This window comes from Notothenia rossii, assembly GCF_949606895.1.
Source record: "Notothenia rossii genome assembly, chromosome: 8".
Taxonomy (NCBI): Eukaryota; Metazoa; Chordata; class Actinopteri; order Perciformes; family Nototheniidae; genus Notothenia; species Notothenia rossii.
In genome coordinates, this window is record NC_136906.1 from 68,047,522 (window position 1) to 68,066,314 (window position 18,793).

General features: G+C 39.4%; 1 protein-coding gene across 1 annotated transcript in view; it reads right to left on the minus strand.

The window, feature by feature from the left end:
* Positions 1-2,592: 2,592 nt before the first annotated feature.
* The window catches only part of usta (uronyl 2-sulfotransferase a), a 52,049-nt gene continuing 35,848 nt past the window's right edge, over positions 2,593-18,793 (minus strand). Inside the window, exons 3-8 of the mRNA XM_079641869.1 lie at positions 18,327-18,482; positions 11,459-11,538; positions 11,187-11,340; positions 5,235-5,332; positions 4,961-5,118; positions 2,593-4,376 (exon numbers count right to left, since the gene is read on the minus strand). Coding sequence (XP_079497995.1) covers positions 4,084-4,376; positions 4,961-5,118; positions 5,235-5,332; positions 11,187-11,340; positions 11,459-11,538; positions 18,327-18,482 — 939 coding nt within the window. The 3' untranslated portion in view covers positions 2,593-4,083. The remainder of the gene's footprint in view (positions 4,377-4,960; positions 5,119-5,234; positions 5,333-11,186; positions 11,341-11,458; positions 11,539-18,326; positions 18,483-18,793) is intronic.

Below are 18,793 nucleotides of genomic sequence, written 5' to 3' on the forward strand. Positions count from 1 at the left end.
TTATGTCCTATATTCATTTTGCCCTGTTGGAGGAGCCTGACTTACATTTTTCATTTCCATATCTACACTGTAGCTACTGTGCACATGACAATAAAGCCTTGAATCTTGAATCTACCTTACGCGGGAAACAGGATGATCTCCTGAACAATGATTTGAATACTACCATGTATACTCTTTAAAAATATAATAGCCATAACTGTTTAAAACATTTACTGTAAGGAAGGAGGGGAAATGCTGCTCAACGTGTTCATCTAGAACTCTTACTGATGCCGGGAAATGCTACTTTCCGTTCCCCCCTATTCCAGGTGTTCCAATTAAGATTTTGATCAAAGGTCTGTTGATCAGCCAGAGAAAAAGGGTCAACTCCAGGTCAGCGTAACCTCAATATGAACACAACAAGAACACAATTCACAGTTACTTGATAAATCTAGCTTGCTCTAAACTTGATTTTGTACAAAACAACCTCTGAAACTATGACAAGCCGATTTAGCTTTTCATTTCTGGAGGATATCAAAACATCAATTCTTACTAGTAAGAATGCGAGTTCTTGATATCAAAATGCAATTGTTACTAGTAATGTTTATTTCTGATATCAAAAATTGAATTTGAACTTGTGAGATTTGCATCGTTTTTCTCATTCATTTCAATGGGAGTTGGAATTCGAACTAGTAAAAATACCAATTTTGGATATCAAGAATTCAATTTCAACTAGTCGAAATGCCAATCTTTTATATCAGAAATACAATTTGAACTAATTCAAAATCGTTTTTTTGATGTCAGGAATTCAATTGTAAATATTTATAAATAAAAATTGAATTATAACTAGTAACAATTGAATTCCTGATATCAAAAAATGATTTTTACTAGTTCAAATTGTATTTCTGATATCAACAAATGAATTACTGATATCAGAAATTGGCATTTGAACTAGTTATCACCAGCAAGCGTCTAACAAGTGACATGTAATGCTTCATCCAAAAGGACACGAGGATGGACTTTGTGTTTAAGTGATTTGATCATCAAAGGTGAGTGATTTTCAATGTGGGCCGCCGTGTCAACTTAATTCATTTGTAATTGTTACTTGGCTGTGGGTGCCCTGTCATGATAGGTGATTATATAAATGGTGTTGTTCTGTGTTGTAGAGGGTCGCTGTCATTGATGCGTTTTGCTCACCGGGCCGCTGTTTTGATATTCCGCTGAATACGCTGGAATAACTCTTCTTTTTTTCGAGGGAAGGGGGGGGGGGGGGGGGGGTCTGAGGGCCTAGGTATAAAAGTCACGGCTCGCCACTGCTCTACACACATCGAACTACCAGAGTATTCCCCCTATTACTTGTTTTATGAAGGAGATGTCCGGTCACCAGGGGGCATGATGTGTGTTTGTGCTCAGCTCCGCTCTGTGTGTGTGTTCGGTGTGTTTGTGTGTGTCCGACACCACCGGCATTTGTTTTCAAATGACCATGAACAGTAATTTACACAAATCTGGTTCTCCATAGTTATATGTGTATTCCCAAGTGAAAGAAATTCGTTTAATCTTAATCTCGTTGTAGTGCTGCTATAGTCCTGCAGGAGTGCACTGGAACGAACGACACTATCATAAACAAATGCCCCCACACACACACACACGCCCTGGCGACCGGACATATTCTTCATAAAACTAATAATATGGCGTAATAATCGGGCAGTTCAATGTGTTTTACCGTAAGAAAGTATTTTGTGCGAACGAGAAAGTATATCATGCGCACAAATTAATAAAGCGTGGCCTCGTTTTATTTAAATTGAGGCCACAAATTACATCTCGTGCGCACAAATTAATACAACGTGGCCTCGTTTTATTTATTTTTCTCTCTGTGAACCCTCCAGGGCTCCGTACTCCGTAGATCGACCACATTTAGTTAGAGGAAATCATATTTTGACAAAAGACCTAATAACCATGGCAAGTTAGAACATCTTATTTTTCTCTTTCGGTTAAAAGTTCATATTGGTGCTGGAAATGCAGGGAATCTTTTTTTTTCAAACAAGGACATAGAGCAAGTCTCGAAAAAAAGCCACCTCCACTAACAGCTTCCTATTTGCCTTCCCCACGGCACCACCCAACTCATGAACTAACCCTCTGTTCAACTTTGCAATAGAAAACTATGCAGATCCACAACGGTGTACAATACTGTATGTGTCTGTGTATATGTGTACATGGAAAAGCTAGGGTTGTGCACTTTACTTTATGTTGGAAATAAATTCAGTCATATAATGTGGAAAAAAAAGTCATATGTTGAAACATTTGAAAAAAAGTCATAGTATATCGAAACATTTGAAAAGTAATAGTACAGTATGTCAAACAATTAGTAATAGTATAGTATGTTGAAAAAAAAGTAATAGTATAGCATGTCGAAAGAAAAGTCATAATATAGTAAAAGAAACAAGTGGACAATAGTTTGGATGCCGCTCTTTCAGTAGATGTCTATCAAGCAGATGTGTATATCAGAATCGGAGGTTTATGGAAAGTTGAGGATGAGATACGTTGCAGCATTCCTGATCCGGTCAAGAGAGGCCATCACAAACTTCTTCATACAAAGTAGTAAAGTGTAGACACTAATAGTTAGAAGACATTTATTTTTGAAGACTGTAAAATAATGAACTGCATTAGTTGTTAACAAGTTTTCAGCTGTTGATATGAAAACCTTAAAAAAATTAAAATAGTTTCATAGCCGCCAGAAACCAAGGATACACATGATCAAGTTATTAATCATATTTTTTTCCTTCCTGAGAATCTTGTCTGGAACGCAAAGGAATACAAAATAATAAATTAAACTGGCAAAAAAGGAAACACTGAAGACAAACCAGGACAATGAAAAGGTACAGACAATGGAGATTGGGATGGAATAGTGAACTACATAGATGACTGAAACATAATAGCTTATGGTAACTGTTCTCTGGATGATTGGTACATCATGCACTCTAGATAGCTGCTGGAGGATTACACGTTTTAGAGAGATAACAACTCTTAAACAGCAATGATCCAATTTGAAATGAAAGGCAAATTAGTATCCAGTATTGTGACCAATCCGCTCATTATGCTGCAGAATTTCACCTCAGAAAAAGTACAGTATATTCATACAGTTTAGTAATGCATCGCAGTAGAAACACTGGTATTTGGCAAACTCAATCTTTAAAACTTTGGATTAAAAACACTGCGCTCCATAAATGCTTTTTAGTGTTTATCTCTGAACAAAACGCCTGTCCCGAATAATAAATCTATGCTAAAATACATTGCTGGTTGGTCTAACTCAATCATTCATGCACACACAGTTGAATTCTTTGAATTCATAATTGAGTGCTTACTTTCTAACCCTCATTTATACCTAATAATATCTTCCAAATTGAATTTTTTTGTATTAACCAATACTATATCAACTGACTTATGTCACAACCCCCCCAGCTGTGCACAAAGGTTTCCTGTCAGTTATTGGAACTCTTAGTGAGGTTTGGCACTTACAACAGTCCTAGACAACTAATACACAAAAAAAGGGTTTTGGTACTATTTTATTCGTGGATCCCATTTCCCATTCCAGCTGTTAGGACACACACCTTTTAAAGAAACATGAACCTCTTTTTTAGGCTATGTCTCGGAAGTCCTTTCTTACAGTAAACCAACACTAAGAATATTTCCCAATACATTTAGCCCTTCACATCTTAAAATAATCTCTCCTGGAGATTACAGCAATGATGTCTTCTCTTTTTTCCATAAAAGGACTCAAAAGCAAGCTCAAGTTCAAACAAAACTTGAGTCAAGCAAATTGAGCTAAACAATTGTTCTCACTGTCCAACTTTTAAATAGAGCATTTTGTCCTTTCAATTACTCAACCCTATAGTCCTCAGTGCTGAGCCTGTTATGAAAGGAGTCTATTGCCAATGGAAAGCAGAGCCCGTAAAAACACGAGCGTCAGAATCCATACACCCCTAAACATACATCACTTTTCTTAGGAATGCTGAAGGACGGGAATGCCCCCTTAGCCCTCAGGCTGCCTCCAGCTGTCTCCAGCCAATTAGCTTCTTTTGGCTACGTCCACTGTTCGCCACGCCGCTCTTAGGGATGGACCAGCCAGCTGTTGGCATCCTCCAGGTCTGTGTCGAACTCCTCGTCTTCATCCAGAGGCTCCGGGGTTCGAAGGGCCAGCTCTCGGAGGAAAGAGGGTGAGTGGGCAGGGGGCTGGGAGACGGACTTGAGGCCAATCTTTTTCTTCATAAGATGGAACTGGTCTCGGATGAAGTTGTAGAACTCATACTCGTAGCGCATGCGGTGGTAGAGCACCTGCAGCGCCTCCAGAGTGGGCGTGTGTTTACGTACTGTGCCAGTCATATTCCCCATCTTCTTATAGTCTGCAGAAAGAAGAAGAAGTACAGAACCAGAAGAAGTCAGGTTAATGCAATTTGACAGTAATACAGTCAAAGAAAAGGAATACCAAAATCATGATTTAAAAAAGAGATTCATGTGCAAAACCTCAATTGTTAAAGGCAACAACAGTGTAGGAGCCAAAATGCTGTGGTAAACTGTTTTTAGTTATATTATCTTCCTTATTTGTTAACACCACACACACTTGTCTCCATTGTTTTATTTTTTTTAAACAATATATTTACACCACACACAGTTATAATAATTATTTTTTAATTGTCACATGGGTGTGGTTAATGGTATTTAGGGAACCTGGTGTATGTGGATGTTTAGTAGCATGACAATGGGGATGAGCTTAGCTCTGATATTTGTTGACCGTATGATTCTGTTTGTTTATTTTTGATTTACAATATTAAATATCCTTAAAACGTTGAGTTCAGTACAGACTTTATTATTTGTAGGCGTCACATCATTGAGCGAAGTTTAGCCTCAGAGCGGCCGTATTACGGGAATATAGCCGCCACAGGTACCAATATGATACATCAACAAATGTTTTTTGATTGTGTCCTACCAGGGCTCTGGTAGATGCTGAGTACTCCAGTAAAGTAATGAGGTAAGAGCCTCTCCAACAGGAGCAGAACATCCTCCAGCTCCTCCAGGATACCAACAAGCAAGTAGTTCTCCTGCACATTCTGTTTGGCCCTCTCCAGAGCCCATACCCCCGGCTCCCTGGTGGAGAGAGAGGAAAAATCACGAGTAAGAGACAGACAAACAAGTACAACAACAGAGCAGATTTACATGCCACGTTTAATAACATGTCCTCCATATTAAGAGTCTGTAGATACCTGCATTGAGGATGCTGTCCACAGAAGTATGGAATAATGTAGAAGACTCTGGGATTAGAGCACTCTGGGTAATTCTCTAGAATGCACACATTGATATCCTGAAAGCAGACAAACACATGACAATCTTAATTTTACGTTATGTTTCATTTAACTTACACTTTGATATAAAGTGACTTAGAGTGCAATAAACCACAAAGATACATGCAGCTTGCTTTAAAGAGGCCAAACCACTGTAAGTGCTGGTGCATTAGATTCAAGTGAGCTAAACACTTAGGTACTATATGTTGTCTGTTAGGTTTAATGGCCTAGGCGCAGGCAAAACAGTACTTATTTCTTCATAGTTTGCCGAGGTGCAGGCGTAGAAGAATCTTAAACATATTTGTAATGTTATATTTTTGCCACTTGAGGGAGCCAATCACCAGCACCGCTGTGAATCCACTGATAGTGATCGTCATAGAAGTGCTGCAAAACCACATCCTGAGATCAAAGATAAACTGCTCCTTCACCCTAGCTGCTCAGATTAGAACACATATAGTTGAGCATGAAAGGGTGCTTGCTTTAAAAATAAATATATGTTAATGAAATATAAGCAATATAGAATCAGATAGTAATGATAGTCTCTTTTTATGTTGTAATCAAGCAATGATGAACTTAAACCTGTCACTAATAAGTGGTTAGATGGGAACTTTAAAACACCCCTTGTCTAAATGTGGTAGCTATTAAATAATGAGGGGGAAAACACAGGACAGATTAAAAACACACATGCAGGAGTGGAGCAGGCCAGCCACTGGAACTAGAAGTCAAATCCGTGTCAGGTGACGTAAGCTTTATGGATGGCAACAGGTCCCAAGCAACAAAACACTCCACGAAGCATGACTCACGTACACGCGGACACGCCACATGTGTTCTCAAACGCACATGCGGTAGCACCAGGCTATATGCATAAGGCAAAGAGTGTTGACAGGTAGAGAAAAAGAGGATGGGATCTAAACGTGGACACATATTTAAAGCGTAGAGATTTTTTCAAAGCTTGTCTACACTCTGATAAGTCTGAAACTGCGTATTTAGCATCCAACGCGGAGACCAAAATGCTCCATCACAGAGAAGAAGTTGGGTCAGACGGGACCGGAGGCCCAGAATTTCCCAGAGTTCTCTGTCTGCTGTTAAGGGTGAGATGTGAGGGTCAAAAACACCCCACTGACCATGTGTGTATGAACATGTATGAGCTTAACAGTTAGACAAGGTAAAAGATAGCCTTGTGATTTCTCTTATCACTCTCAATGTCATCATTCTCTCAGCTTTCAAAGAGGTAGTGATGACAGGAAGAGCAAGGAAAAGTCTATCTACATAAACTGGGATGACATAAATTATGCACATGGTCAGTTTATTTTTCCTTGCAGCTCAATACAGTTCTGCATAGTGTGTGATTCACTGAGTGGCTGCAGGGTTTGTTTAAAACTTTATGACTGAGCTGCACAATGCACCAGGAACATGACTTGTTGGTGATCAGTGGAGCGAACCACTGGAAGCTCATCAAAGAACAACAAATCCAAGAGGAACCTTTAGAAAACAGTTCAAAAGTGCACTATTGTTAGAGTGTGGGCCATTTCCGGACTTGTGTAACACTTGCTTGCTTTTCTTTGATCCATAACTTCAAGCAGAATGTGTTGCCTTTTTCATGTTTTATTACTCAAAGAACGACAGTGTCATCATGTGTTATCAATTATGAGTATATCTCCTTGCCTTGACAGTTTCCTGTCAGTGATGAGTGTTACAGTTTCTCAATACTATATAACTTGTGTGGGAAAGTATAAAGCCCATGCAGAGATTTCAAAAGAAAAGTTATAGTTGATGCAAGAACTAACTTGAACTCATATGCAACACGGTTATATTTTACACACACTTGCCACGCCATGTCAATACAAAGATAATGGGACTCTATACAAGCCCCCCCAACACTTGGCTGTAATGCAACAAAGCAAAAAAGCTCCCAAAAATTATAATTATTTGCCGTAATATAAACAGTAACAACATAGGACAAAAAAGTGAACGCCAGAAAAAAGAAACAGAGAAAGGCTGACAGGAAGTGACGCCATTCCACAACACATATGGCACCTAACAGGAAGTCCCCCGTCCACTTTGCTCCGACACTTGATACAGGACCCTTATGCCTTAGTATTTAGGGGACCTCTGGGAATGCAGCCACAACTCATTCATATACAAGTGCGCACAATCATATACGCACACACACAAACAGCCGACAGACAATACACACTCTCTTTAGAGGACCCATTAGCATTTCGAAGAGAGCTCCTGTGTGCACACTCAGACTCATTGTTCCCATTCCCACTGTGGATTAAGCCAACTGAGCAGTCACAGAAAGTGTAGAAAAATAGGCCCTAATCTCTACGGCGGCCTCCTGTTTCACTGAAAAGAATGTATGCATGAATGAAATCAGGAGTAATTGATGATGTGAACCTTTCCCATGGGGCAGGTCGCCACAGTATTCATCAGGCAGCATGGGTGTATTACACCTGGGTCGAATAACATTTAAACCTGCAATGACTAAGTGAATTACTTTTAACTCTTTATTGGGACTCTGTACAAAAAAAGTCATTAAGTACAACAAAAAACCCATGCTTGATAAACAACCCCTGATCAATTTGATCAGTATAATTAATCTTTCAGTTGCACCTTAGGCGTCAACACTGTGACAGATACGTCAAGGCAAGCCAGGGCATGATGGTTCGAATAAAGCCTCTAAAGCCTTTTATATTTGACGGTTTGCATGTGTCATTGTAAATGTCCGATTAACTCAGAGCAGATGATTTTCAAACGGTATGAGAACATCTAGTATTTTAAACTGTGAGAATTTACCTGTATTTTCTAGGTTCATTTGAGACACTGAATTACCTAATAAAAATGTTTCATTTGAGCTAGAGCAAAGGAGCCTCTCAACTGCTCCTTCTTATAATTTGATAGCCGAATATAAATACACACTGACCCGATCAATCTCTTTAAAACCCACAGAAGCTCGTCATTTGACTCCTAACTGACAGTCAATGTGTGTGCTCAATTCCATGCATGTGCACTCTGCGTTCAGGTGTCCAGTGCATGCCTTTATATAGTGTATGTGTGTGTAAAAAGGGGTGTGGGGGACTGACGGAAAATCCAAGCCGACCACAGGAATGTCTCAGTAACACGTGCATCAGGTTCCCTTGGCCCCGTCGAGCACACTGACAGTGTTCTTTCATTGACACCTCTCACACACCCAGCGCAGGGCTAATGTACAGCAGGCAGGGGACGTATCCAAGACTAGTCCCAACTCAGAGTGTTGACATAGCAAGGCACTCACGCTGATAAACACACAGATATTTGAAATGCTGTACTCGCGAGACACATTCATTTCCTGGCCTAGAATCTGGACACAGCACACAAAAACGTTTTTATCAACCTTTTTTGGATTTCAATATTAAATCAAGAGAGAATTATGATGACATCCATTGATTTGGGTTGCTGATTTCTCAGGTGGAGCCCCTCCAGCTCTCACTAAGTAAGCCACATTATAAAAAGGTGTTATACATTTGATTAACCACATAGCTGCATACTGTTTTAGATGCTCAGGTAAGCTAGAGTTTAGTAACTGCTGGACAGGTGTTACAAATAAATAATACTAACAACAACATATTAAAAATGTTAGTTAGTTAAAAAACGCAAAGCATCGCAAAGCAACACAACATCATGTGAGAAATACATTAATATAATATCTATGCAGTTGGTATACAGCAAATCTCAGTTCTGAACATTTCCAGGGAATAAAGTTGAAGCTGAATATAAGTCATGTGGAAGGAAACAAGACTTACATTAGCCTTTACTGACTCAAGGCCACACATTACATACTGTATTAAAGCAACTCAAACTAAGAAGTGAACAACAGCAAATTGTCATCACTCTGGAACATTTTAGTCAGTTTTTAATTCTTAGGGTCAAAAGTTGGTCCTTACACACACACAGGTAAGCCAGGCTGCAGCAGCACAGCCTCCCCTTTCCCTCAAACTGTAGCAAGGGGCCCCCGTGGTCTGCATACTTTAATAACTCAACTCACATGGTCCAAAACTCCGGGGAAAGCAGTGCAATACTTAATTACACCCAGTCAGACATAAGTTAGAATGACATTCACTCCTCCCGTTTTCCTCTATGTATGGCCTGACAGTATGAAGGTCTGTGGGATAAATGACTGCCTGTGTTTGTACCAGTCTATGGTTTGTACCTGGATATTAATTTGTTATAAAAATGTTAAAATAGTATTGATTTAATTATAATTTTGACTTGCTAGCCAACCTTTTTGGCCTGCCTGCTGAACCCAAATGTAGTACAGTATTTCCCACCTCACATTAGACCCAGCTCTTAACTGCTAACTCTACCTGATGTTCTCCAAAGTTAAATCTCACATACAGAATTAAAAATGGCAACATGAAAATTAAAGTGAGGCTGCAAACGGCATGTACTGTGATATATGAGTATTCAGCTGCAGGGGTATACAATTCTGGAAGGCAGATGTGGGTTATCAACTTTCTGATGTGGTTTTACAACATCAGGTCTCTAATTGGAATCACAATAATATTTAAATATCGGGTTTGCATCAGGCTGCCGAGGCCTTACACTTTTCCTTCGTGCCTCAAGCAACACCACGTGTAAAAAATCTTCAAAGAGTGTGGTTTTGATATATCACTGTATAGAAGAAATGTTCTCTTTCTTATATTTGAACAAAGAAGAAGATGTTTGTGTGAAGATAACAGAATACAGAGATCTCAAACTCCACTAACACGTCATCTGGCTGACAGTTCATCGGGTTTATAAGTATTTTCTTGAATGAATGAACGCAGAAATGTAGACTGTCAGTAGGTACACATTCCTGTTTGATCTTTTGAGGAAGATTAAACAGTGTTTTTATATGACAGTCAGTATCATCACTCTCTCTGTACAACGTCTACAAACAAACACTCCTTGACTTACGTGTCTCCATAATTAGTGTAAAGCTCATACCAGAATAGGAAATGAGTACACAACATTTCATGTCTCAACTGAGCTTAAGGTTATGAAACCATCTGGCCTTGAACCAAAACAGATACAGATTAACAGCACAGTTATTGGCAAACTAGCAAACTCTGTGAAATACTGCAAATGCTTTAGTATTTCAAACCATAAACATCAGAATTGATTTAGCTAATGTCCATATGACAGTAAATGGGCAGCAATGGGTCCATTAAAGGCGGCTAGAAAGGAGGGTTTAACTTTTAAAATAATATTGTGGGGTTTATATTGGGTGCTGGTCCCAGTTTATTAGGTATCCTCTCTGGAGCTACTTAAATTATAAGTTCTGTGTAGTTTATTGCTCCAAGTAACAACAAATAATTTTACAATTTTGGGGAGCATTTGGGACATTGACCCTTCTTTTCACAAATCTGACACACTGTTTTGGCCAGAAAGTGCTGCTCGGAAATAGAAAGAATAAGGGTGCAAGGCAGGTTAAAAGGTTTAGCCCCAATAATACAATTAATCAACAGTCCCGTGTTCCTGCGTGACTGCACTTTGTGTGAAACTCTAGCTGAAGGTAGAAGTAGTTCCCATGAATGAAAAGTGGTGCACCTCACGCAGGAACACGGTCCTATCATTACAAATGTATAACAAGTTTTAGTTATTGAACCATTAAAAATTCTAAGACATAATTGGCGAAGATTGCACAACTCAAAGATGTGTATCTAGGCTTTTTTTTAAAGATAGAAATAAATCCACTGTGAAAAAAAGATTAAATCTCAGACACTCATTTACTCCACGATACACACATCTATAAGATGATGAAATACAGCTCGTAGCGGGTAGAACTTTATGCTTAGTAAAATTGCTTTGATTTTCAAGCCAGAAATAAGAACTCATAAACTAAATTCTCACCAGGTATCTCTCATCATCTTTCATCCCTGGAGTTCGAATGAGGTGGTTCTGTTCACCCCTCCAGTCACCAAATCGACGGAAGAAGTAGTTTGAGAGGAACCGGTTGATAGGGTCCCGGATTATGTTGATATAGACCGGCTGCTCTATCCTGAACCTTACAAAGACAAATCAAAGAGTAAGTTAAGACCTTTATACAATAACAACAAACTCTGACGGTTTTAGAAATGCTACTGTAAAACATCATGGTATATTGGTGCACCATTGTAGCCTACCTGGTAAAGTTGAGGAAGTGAACATGCCGTGTGTAGAGGAATGGCTGTGGGATATTACTGATGTTTTTCATGAGATCAACCTGGGGGAAAAAAAAAACCTGTTAATTTGACATGTCAACATAAATCGGGGCATTCATCCAAGACGAGTTGCGGTCTAATTCTGAAGGCCTGTCCATAACGTCATGGTGCAAATCAAACAATTATTGCATAATTAGACAATAATCAAAAGCCTAGCAAGCTCTTGAAACTCAAAACAGACTTGAAGAAGAAACTGGGTAAATATTATATTGATAGAGGCTTCATTATAAACCAAATGTTATGTGAATAGACAGAATCTGCAGGTATTGTCACATGTAACCAAGAGTTACCATTCCAGGTTGGAATTGAGCATAATTAAAATGCACTTCAGGTGTGGGTCCCCCTGGTTTTCTACCTCCACCTTGACTCAACTTCTGTGTTTATCTAAAAGGTTTAATACCATAAATCCCCTTCGTCATTTTATGGACAGGAAAGCCAACGTTATTAGTGCAATCATTTCAAGCGTCTTCATCTTCCACTGCTGCTTTGACGAAGGCGAGACACGGCAGGCAAAAACATCGTTTTTCAAGCACTGGTCAATTTTGAGATTTTGTGCTATTTTGATTCTATAACATGTTTTCTTTCAGGCTTTTGGAAGGAAAACGTACAAAATACACATTTAAGTGTTTATTTGACTATAGTTTGTCTATTTGCGTCAGTAGATTTCTCCTAAATTCACCAAAAGTTAGCTTTCTAACGAAACATAAAGTACCGCGACCGCTGTGTGCACCATGTCAACAGAGATATCGTTGGAAAGCTGTGTCTCTCCTGCACAATCTCATCGGATCCAAATATGGTCATTTCCTTTGTATCAGCAACCAATCGGGAAAGCACAAAGGGGTCTTAAACCAAGAAACGAAATCTCATTGGCTGGTGTCAATTTCAGACAACGTGATTCGTTCAGATGCGTCACGTGGTGTGCTAAAACACTTCCTGGTTAGCTTTCCGCTAGAAATGTAAATCTCAAAATGGCAAAAGAACGGCGAAAAAAAAGTTTACAGAGAAGATGACAACAATTATCCCTTGCACGAAGCAAGATTATACAAAAAACAAATGACCCCGAACATGAAATACCTTCACGGAGTGCGTCGAGGCGCAAGCTGTCATCCAGAGAACAAGAGGGCTTAGCTAGCGCCTCGCTGCAATCTTTAAAGGTCGTTTTCTCCAAATGAGTTTTTTCTCCTACTCTGAGTTCGAAATCTCAACTTCAGTAGCACTTAGACACACCAAACCTTCCAGTTATATTCCTATCAATATTATGAAGGCTTTTACAGAAGGGTTTGTTCATATATCATTCATAGCCTGAATTATACAACATTGTATATCTAAAAACATGGCAAAAATTGATATTTTAGGGCTGTTGACAGTATTTTCTGATTTATGGAGTGATAAAAAGAGATATCCAAAATCCCTTCTGTAAAAGCCTAAGATACTAATATGACTACAAAATGAAACAAGAATTTTTAACCTGGCTTTATCCAAAGTTCAGATTTCGATTCCTGAAATGTGTTAAAATATGCACATATTTGATGACATAATGGATAATTTGCATATTTAAACATGCTATTTCAGAAAACTTGTAATACAAAAGACAATTGCCTTATTGTAAGTAATTAACTGGAGAAATTTCTAGCTGATACCTTTAAGTTAAAAAAAGTACCCTATTCACCTGGGGTGTCTCGCCTTAAAAAAAACATCCTGAAGGCTTTCCATGTTCTGCATGGAGAGGCAGGCACACAGAAGGCAACAATTCAACTTGGAGACGTCCCAGTAGTTCCAGATCCAGTGAAGATCTTACATTAGATCTTTGACTGAAGGCTGTGCAACTGAAACACCGTTTTTATTCATTCCTCTCAACAGCTCCATATTGTAATAAGTGTGTTTGTGATCTCCAGATATCCAAGTATGGAGGAAATTAGAGACTTTTTACGTTGTTAGCCAACATTGCACAACACAATTTCGAAAATAAATCACTTTATAATGATACACATTCGGGAAATTGACTGACACTTTTCAAACCAGCATGTCAGAAGAATGTCTTGATATTTAAAAAGCATACTCATTACATTTAAAATACTGAAGTGTTTTTGGTGGACTTCTGCCAAACTCAAGAGATGAAGACAGACAGTTACAGACTGTGTAAGTGCTAGAAGTTTAAAGAGATCAGAGTTTTGGATTTCCCCAAATATAAAATGTCCTGTGAACCACTTGCCCTTTTTAATTATGAAAAAATTCCCTTTATCTCCCCCATTCTGTAATGACATATTCCACTCTACTGCCGTCTTTGTCCTTGGAAAACTCCTCTGCTGAGAGATAGAAAGCAATGTGATGCTTTAACCTCTGTGGCACATGTTGTTGCCAGACGCTTCTATCCTCCTGCCAGTAAGCAATGCAACAGTCAACAATTTGTTTCACCCTATTCCCGTCATGCCATGTCATTGTTACAGGCCTCTCCACCAACAAACAGTGTTGCAGAGACAAGGACAAGATCCCACACTGGATTCTTTTAGAAAACACTAATCATTTTGCTAATTGGAACACACAACCGTGCCAGAGGTACTGCTAATGTGAATTAAAGCCGGATATTCACAGTGATGGGTTTGTGCTTTGTCCACGCAGCTCCTCAGCACCCATCAGTTTAAAGGGGATCTGGAGATGAAGATTAAAAAAGCGAGAGGTAAGGCCGGCCAACTAACAGCCAGGCTGAACTCGGTTACACTGACAAACACATGGATAACAAATACATTTTCTCTGTCTGAAAATTGCAAGTTTAAGAGGGTAAACACAAAGGAATAATGAACAACAGCTGAACACTGCACATGGAGAATGCAATGAGCCCTTCTGCTACAAAGACAGTAACCCCCAGGGGAAGGGCAAATCAAAACTGGAGACAAGAAAAAGTGTTTTTATCAGCAGCTGTAGTACAGACAGTTCTCAAATACACACATTGATTCAGATGCTGTAAAGGGCGTCTATACAAATAGTGTCTAGGATTCCCTTCAAAGGTACTGTCTAAAAGCATTTCAGAAGAACTGGTTTTGTCTGTTAAGCTAACAAAACAGCTGCGCTTTGAGCTAAAAGTTGTTATGCCAAAATGCACAAACTGGATGCAGAGGTCTGGCTCTGTAATTCAGAGACTGGGACTTTGATGCAGAACACATCGAACAGTTTAGAGATCTGGAAAAAGCAAGGGGCCTTCTGCCAGAAATAAATTCAATGATAACTTCATTTTTGGTATCACTTGACACAGTCTTTGTGACATCCACACTCCCCATGTTTTTGATTTTGTTTGTTGCCGTGGAGTTGCATTGTTAGGAGTTCACTATTAGAATAGACTATGTTCCACTTGTGCATTGCAGTTGATTTCTAGGTGATTACCTGACAAGTGAAGTCCAAACACTACCAATGAAGCCTTCCTTAAAACTAAATCCACTTTATTGGTTCAGCGATGGGAGATTCAATTTCAATAAGTCTGTTTGCTTTAGAGGAGATGGGCCAGCAATGTGGCAGCAAACTCAATAAGAGAAAAGAAGAATTGATTGAGGTCATTTGTCTGAGGTTGGAGAGGTGGCTCTTCTTTGCACTGACTGACAGATTTTAAACATACTGTTGATTGGAGATTGTCCCGTCTTGGCAATCTTTTCTAAGGAACTGAATGTCCTGTTTGAATGTCTTGCTGTCATACACTATGTATAGGCTCCTGTTACGTCACTGCAAGACTGTTTGGACAGCAACAGTAATATGTATACTTGTTTATGTACACAGAGAAGTTAATCTGAGGCCCCAGTCAGATTTGGGTTTAACACCCTCCCTCTTCTCTATAAACTCAGTACATTTCCACTCACTTTGCTTCCACCTTCCTCCACACACTTTCATTAGCTTTAGAAATAAAATCACCACTACAGTTGCCTCCTGCATGATATGTCTCTATTAATCTTTTTCAATTGGACATAAAAAAAGTACATTTTCCGCAAACTGCTCGTCCAGACCAATTAGCCCACAGCTTACCTCCTGATGCCCCCTCCCCCACACCCTGGTTGATGTGCAGACCCTAAACACATTTGGCACATTTGGTTGAGTTTTGTGTATGTGTGTGTGTACATTTTCTGACCCACCCCTCTGGTCTGTCTGGCCAGACCCCCTCTCGTTTACCAGGGAGAGCTGCAGGGAGACAGAGGGAAAGTGGAGGACAGTCTGAGATTCCAGGCATACCTGCAACCTCCCTGACCCCGGCCCCCCCAGCCCCCCTTCCTCCTGAGCCAGTGCTGCCCACACCGGGCTCATCGGGGGAAGAACCAAAAACCACTGTAGGCTACAACAGATCTGCATTCAAATATATTTGATTTGTCAATATTTATCACGTTTAAATATTAAAGAAGACTAAATTATCAACTCCTGAGGAATAGATAAATACTTGGGCCAGACATTATAAGTGTACAGAATTGTCAATACAAAGATTTAGTGTCTTAATGAAAAAGTCTTTATACAGAAAAAAAAAAAGGGATTGAGAGCTGTACTCTAACCAAACTTCAATGTCTTCTTGAGCCAAATCCAACTGTGTAAATAACCAAAGGCAAATTGTTGCTTTGAGTGCAGCAGGGGAGATGCTAGTAGGGAAATACTGTTTAAAACCTTTGTTTGTTCTTGGGCCAGTTACATTTCGGTGTTTGCGTATCTGCGGCTTTGTGATGCAGATACAAAGGGTTCACAGTGGAAGAGCGAATGTGTGCTGGTTAATGTTTTTGGTGAGTGGGAGGAAACAGGATCCCACATGAACGCAGACACACTTACAATAGAGAAACTGTCTTTCTGTTTCTGGATGTTTTTAAGGAAGATTTTTCTCTTCCCAGGAAATGTCTCAAACCTCTCTCTCCCACTGAGCTTGTTCCCCCTGTACTGAAAGGGATTGATGCGTCACTGTACGCCACAAATCTGCAAAAGCTCCGCAAAGTTCCAGACGAAAAAGGCACCTTCACTTTTTGGCAACCCACGCACAAGGCATCAAGCAAGCAAACCCATTAGCGGACTTCTAGGAGAGCCAGGAGGAAAAAACGATCCAAGAAACTGCAGCCTCGAGCCAGAACCACAACTGATGAGACCAGGATCTCTAAACTTAGGCGACGCACGTCTGGATCTGCATAGGTCAACACACAGAAGTACACACACAAACAAACCCACAAAGACGGAGCTACACTTTACAGAATCACACATAAACACAAGCAGAGACGCACACTCTTAGACAGACACTGGAATGCACACACTGTTTCTGAGGAGCATTGCTTGGTTCCATTCACAGAGATGTTTTATGTCCAGAGAATTCATGAGTTTAATAGTGTTCTGCCACTGTGTTTGCAGCAAGCGTTTCAGGGTTTGATGAATGGACAAGCAAGCAGCCGTTTCAATACAGGCCTGACATTTACATGACATTGGTCAGTGATATTAAATATTTTGCATCTGCTGACAATTCAAAAGTGGTTAGCAGTAGCTTTTCCCTAAAGGATGCTGTCAATAACGTCATATGAGGATGTGAGTCATTGCTGCAATACTCCTACACAAACAGAATTAGGTCACTTTCTCAGGAATATGACTAAAAGAAACATTACCCTCGTGGAAAAACGCAATAAGCTGAATTGCTTTTGAGGAAGCTAATGCCCTGCACTGCTTCTTAGGAACTAGGTTTATGCATTCACTTACTGCTGCTGAAAATCAAGGGAGAGTCAAAGGTCAGAGTCAACTAGAGAGCAGCCTCTTTGGAGCATGGTAAAACTTCAGTAGTGAAACACCCATTAGCTGTACTTATTTGGTAAATATATAAATATGACAACATTTCTAGGGAAAATATTGTCCTTTTTATTTTAATAACTATTTTGACAGTATGTTACGTAGTAAAATTCAAGTTCAAGTTCAACAGTGATAGATTTCTCAATGCATAAAAAAACTAAAACAACTTAACACATTAACAGAAAACCACGATTGTGCTGGTGATATTATCATACCAGTTACTGTAATAATATTTAAGTCTAAAATCAACTATTTTTTATAAGGGGTAGATTTACAATAACATTGCATTTTGCTATTGGAACCTCTGTGCTTCTACCTATGTCAAAATGTAAATTTTAATATATTGACTTGTAGTAGGAAATGTTTACTTTGTGGAATCAGCACTTCCATTTAGCGTCTGAATGCTCTTTCCACCACTGGATAATTGCTTAATTCAACTTTAGTACAGTTGATGCTCTATCCCTTCAAAATGAGGGCTTTGGAACAACAATGTAGATCAAAACATGCATTGCCCAGTAAATCATGTCCTAATGCAGTCGGAAATAGTTATTTACATTATTTATTTTTGTCACGTAAGTGGAAAAAGTAATGGGAAGAAGATTGTGTAGGCATTTCCCTTTACTCATTTATCACTGGCACTGGTCAGCTCTTCTTAATGTCTTGAAAGGCTGCGGTTTTTTAAATGGAAGCAGTTTTTCCTCAGTAAAAGCCAACCCTCATGTCCTCGGGACATTCTAGGAAATGATAAAAGGAGATTCCAGATGATTCAGCCTTGTTCTCAAAAGGAAGAAGCCTCTGCTGCTGTTACATTCACAGTGACCACACAGTTAAGTGCAAACGAGAAATCCATTAAGCTATTTCCACATGGAGTAAGTGTTACCTACCATAAACTGAGGATGAAAGTGCAACAATAACTCATGTCAACCATACTAAATATAAATTATAAATACAATTAAACCTCTGACCCTTGAATACATCCTCTACTGCTCCATCATCTCTTTTCTCTTACCTGTTCATGTTTCGTGAGGCGTGTTTTATTGTGGATGTCAGAGGAGACAAGGTTGAACTGGTGTTTCTCAGCCAGTAATCTCAGCAGGATGACCACCGTCCGGCTGCCGCACTTCCCTACACGGTTATAAACCACCTGGCTGGGGAACGGGAGCACCTGCAAACACACAACCGCATACAATATAAAGGGAGAGAATACAAAAAGGTATATAAACTATTGATATAAACTATATATTGAATTTCTTGATGTATGTTACTTTCACTGGTGTTAGGCAACCTATGGTTTTCACAAGTATGTTAAGACAAACTGTTGAATTGATATGTTGAGGAGAAAAAAGAAGAAAACCAAGGAAAATCATCAAGCTCTGACTGGATTCTCTAGCCTGTTTTCCTGCGACCTTTGACCTGCTGTTTCTACCCTCCCTGGGGCTAGACTCAATTGACCCTGCACTGTGTTCATTTTCACAC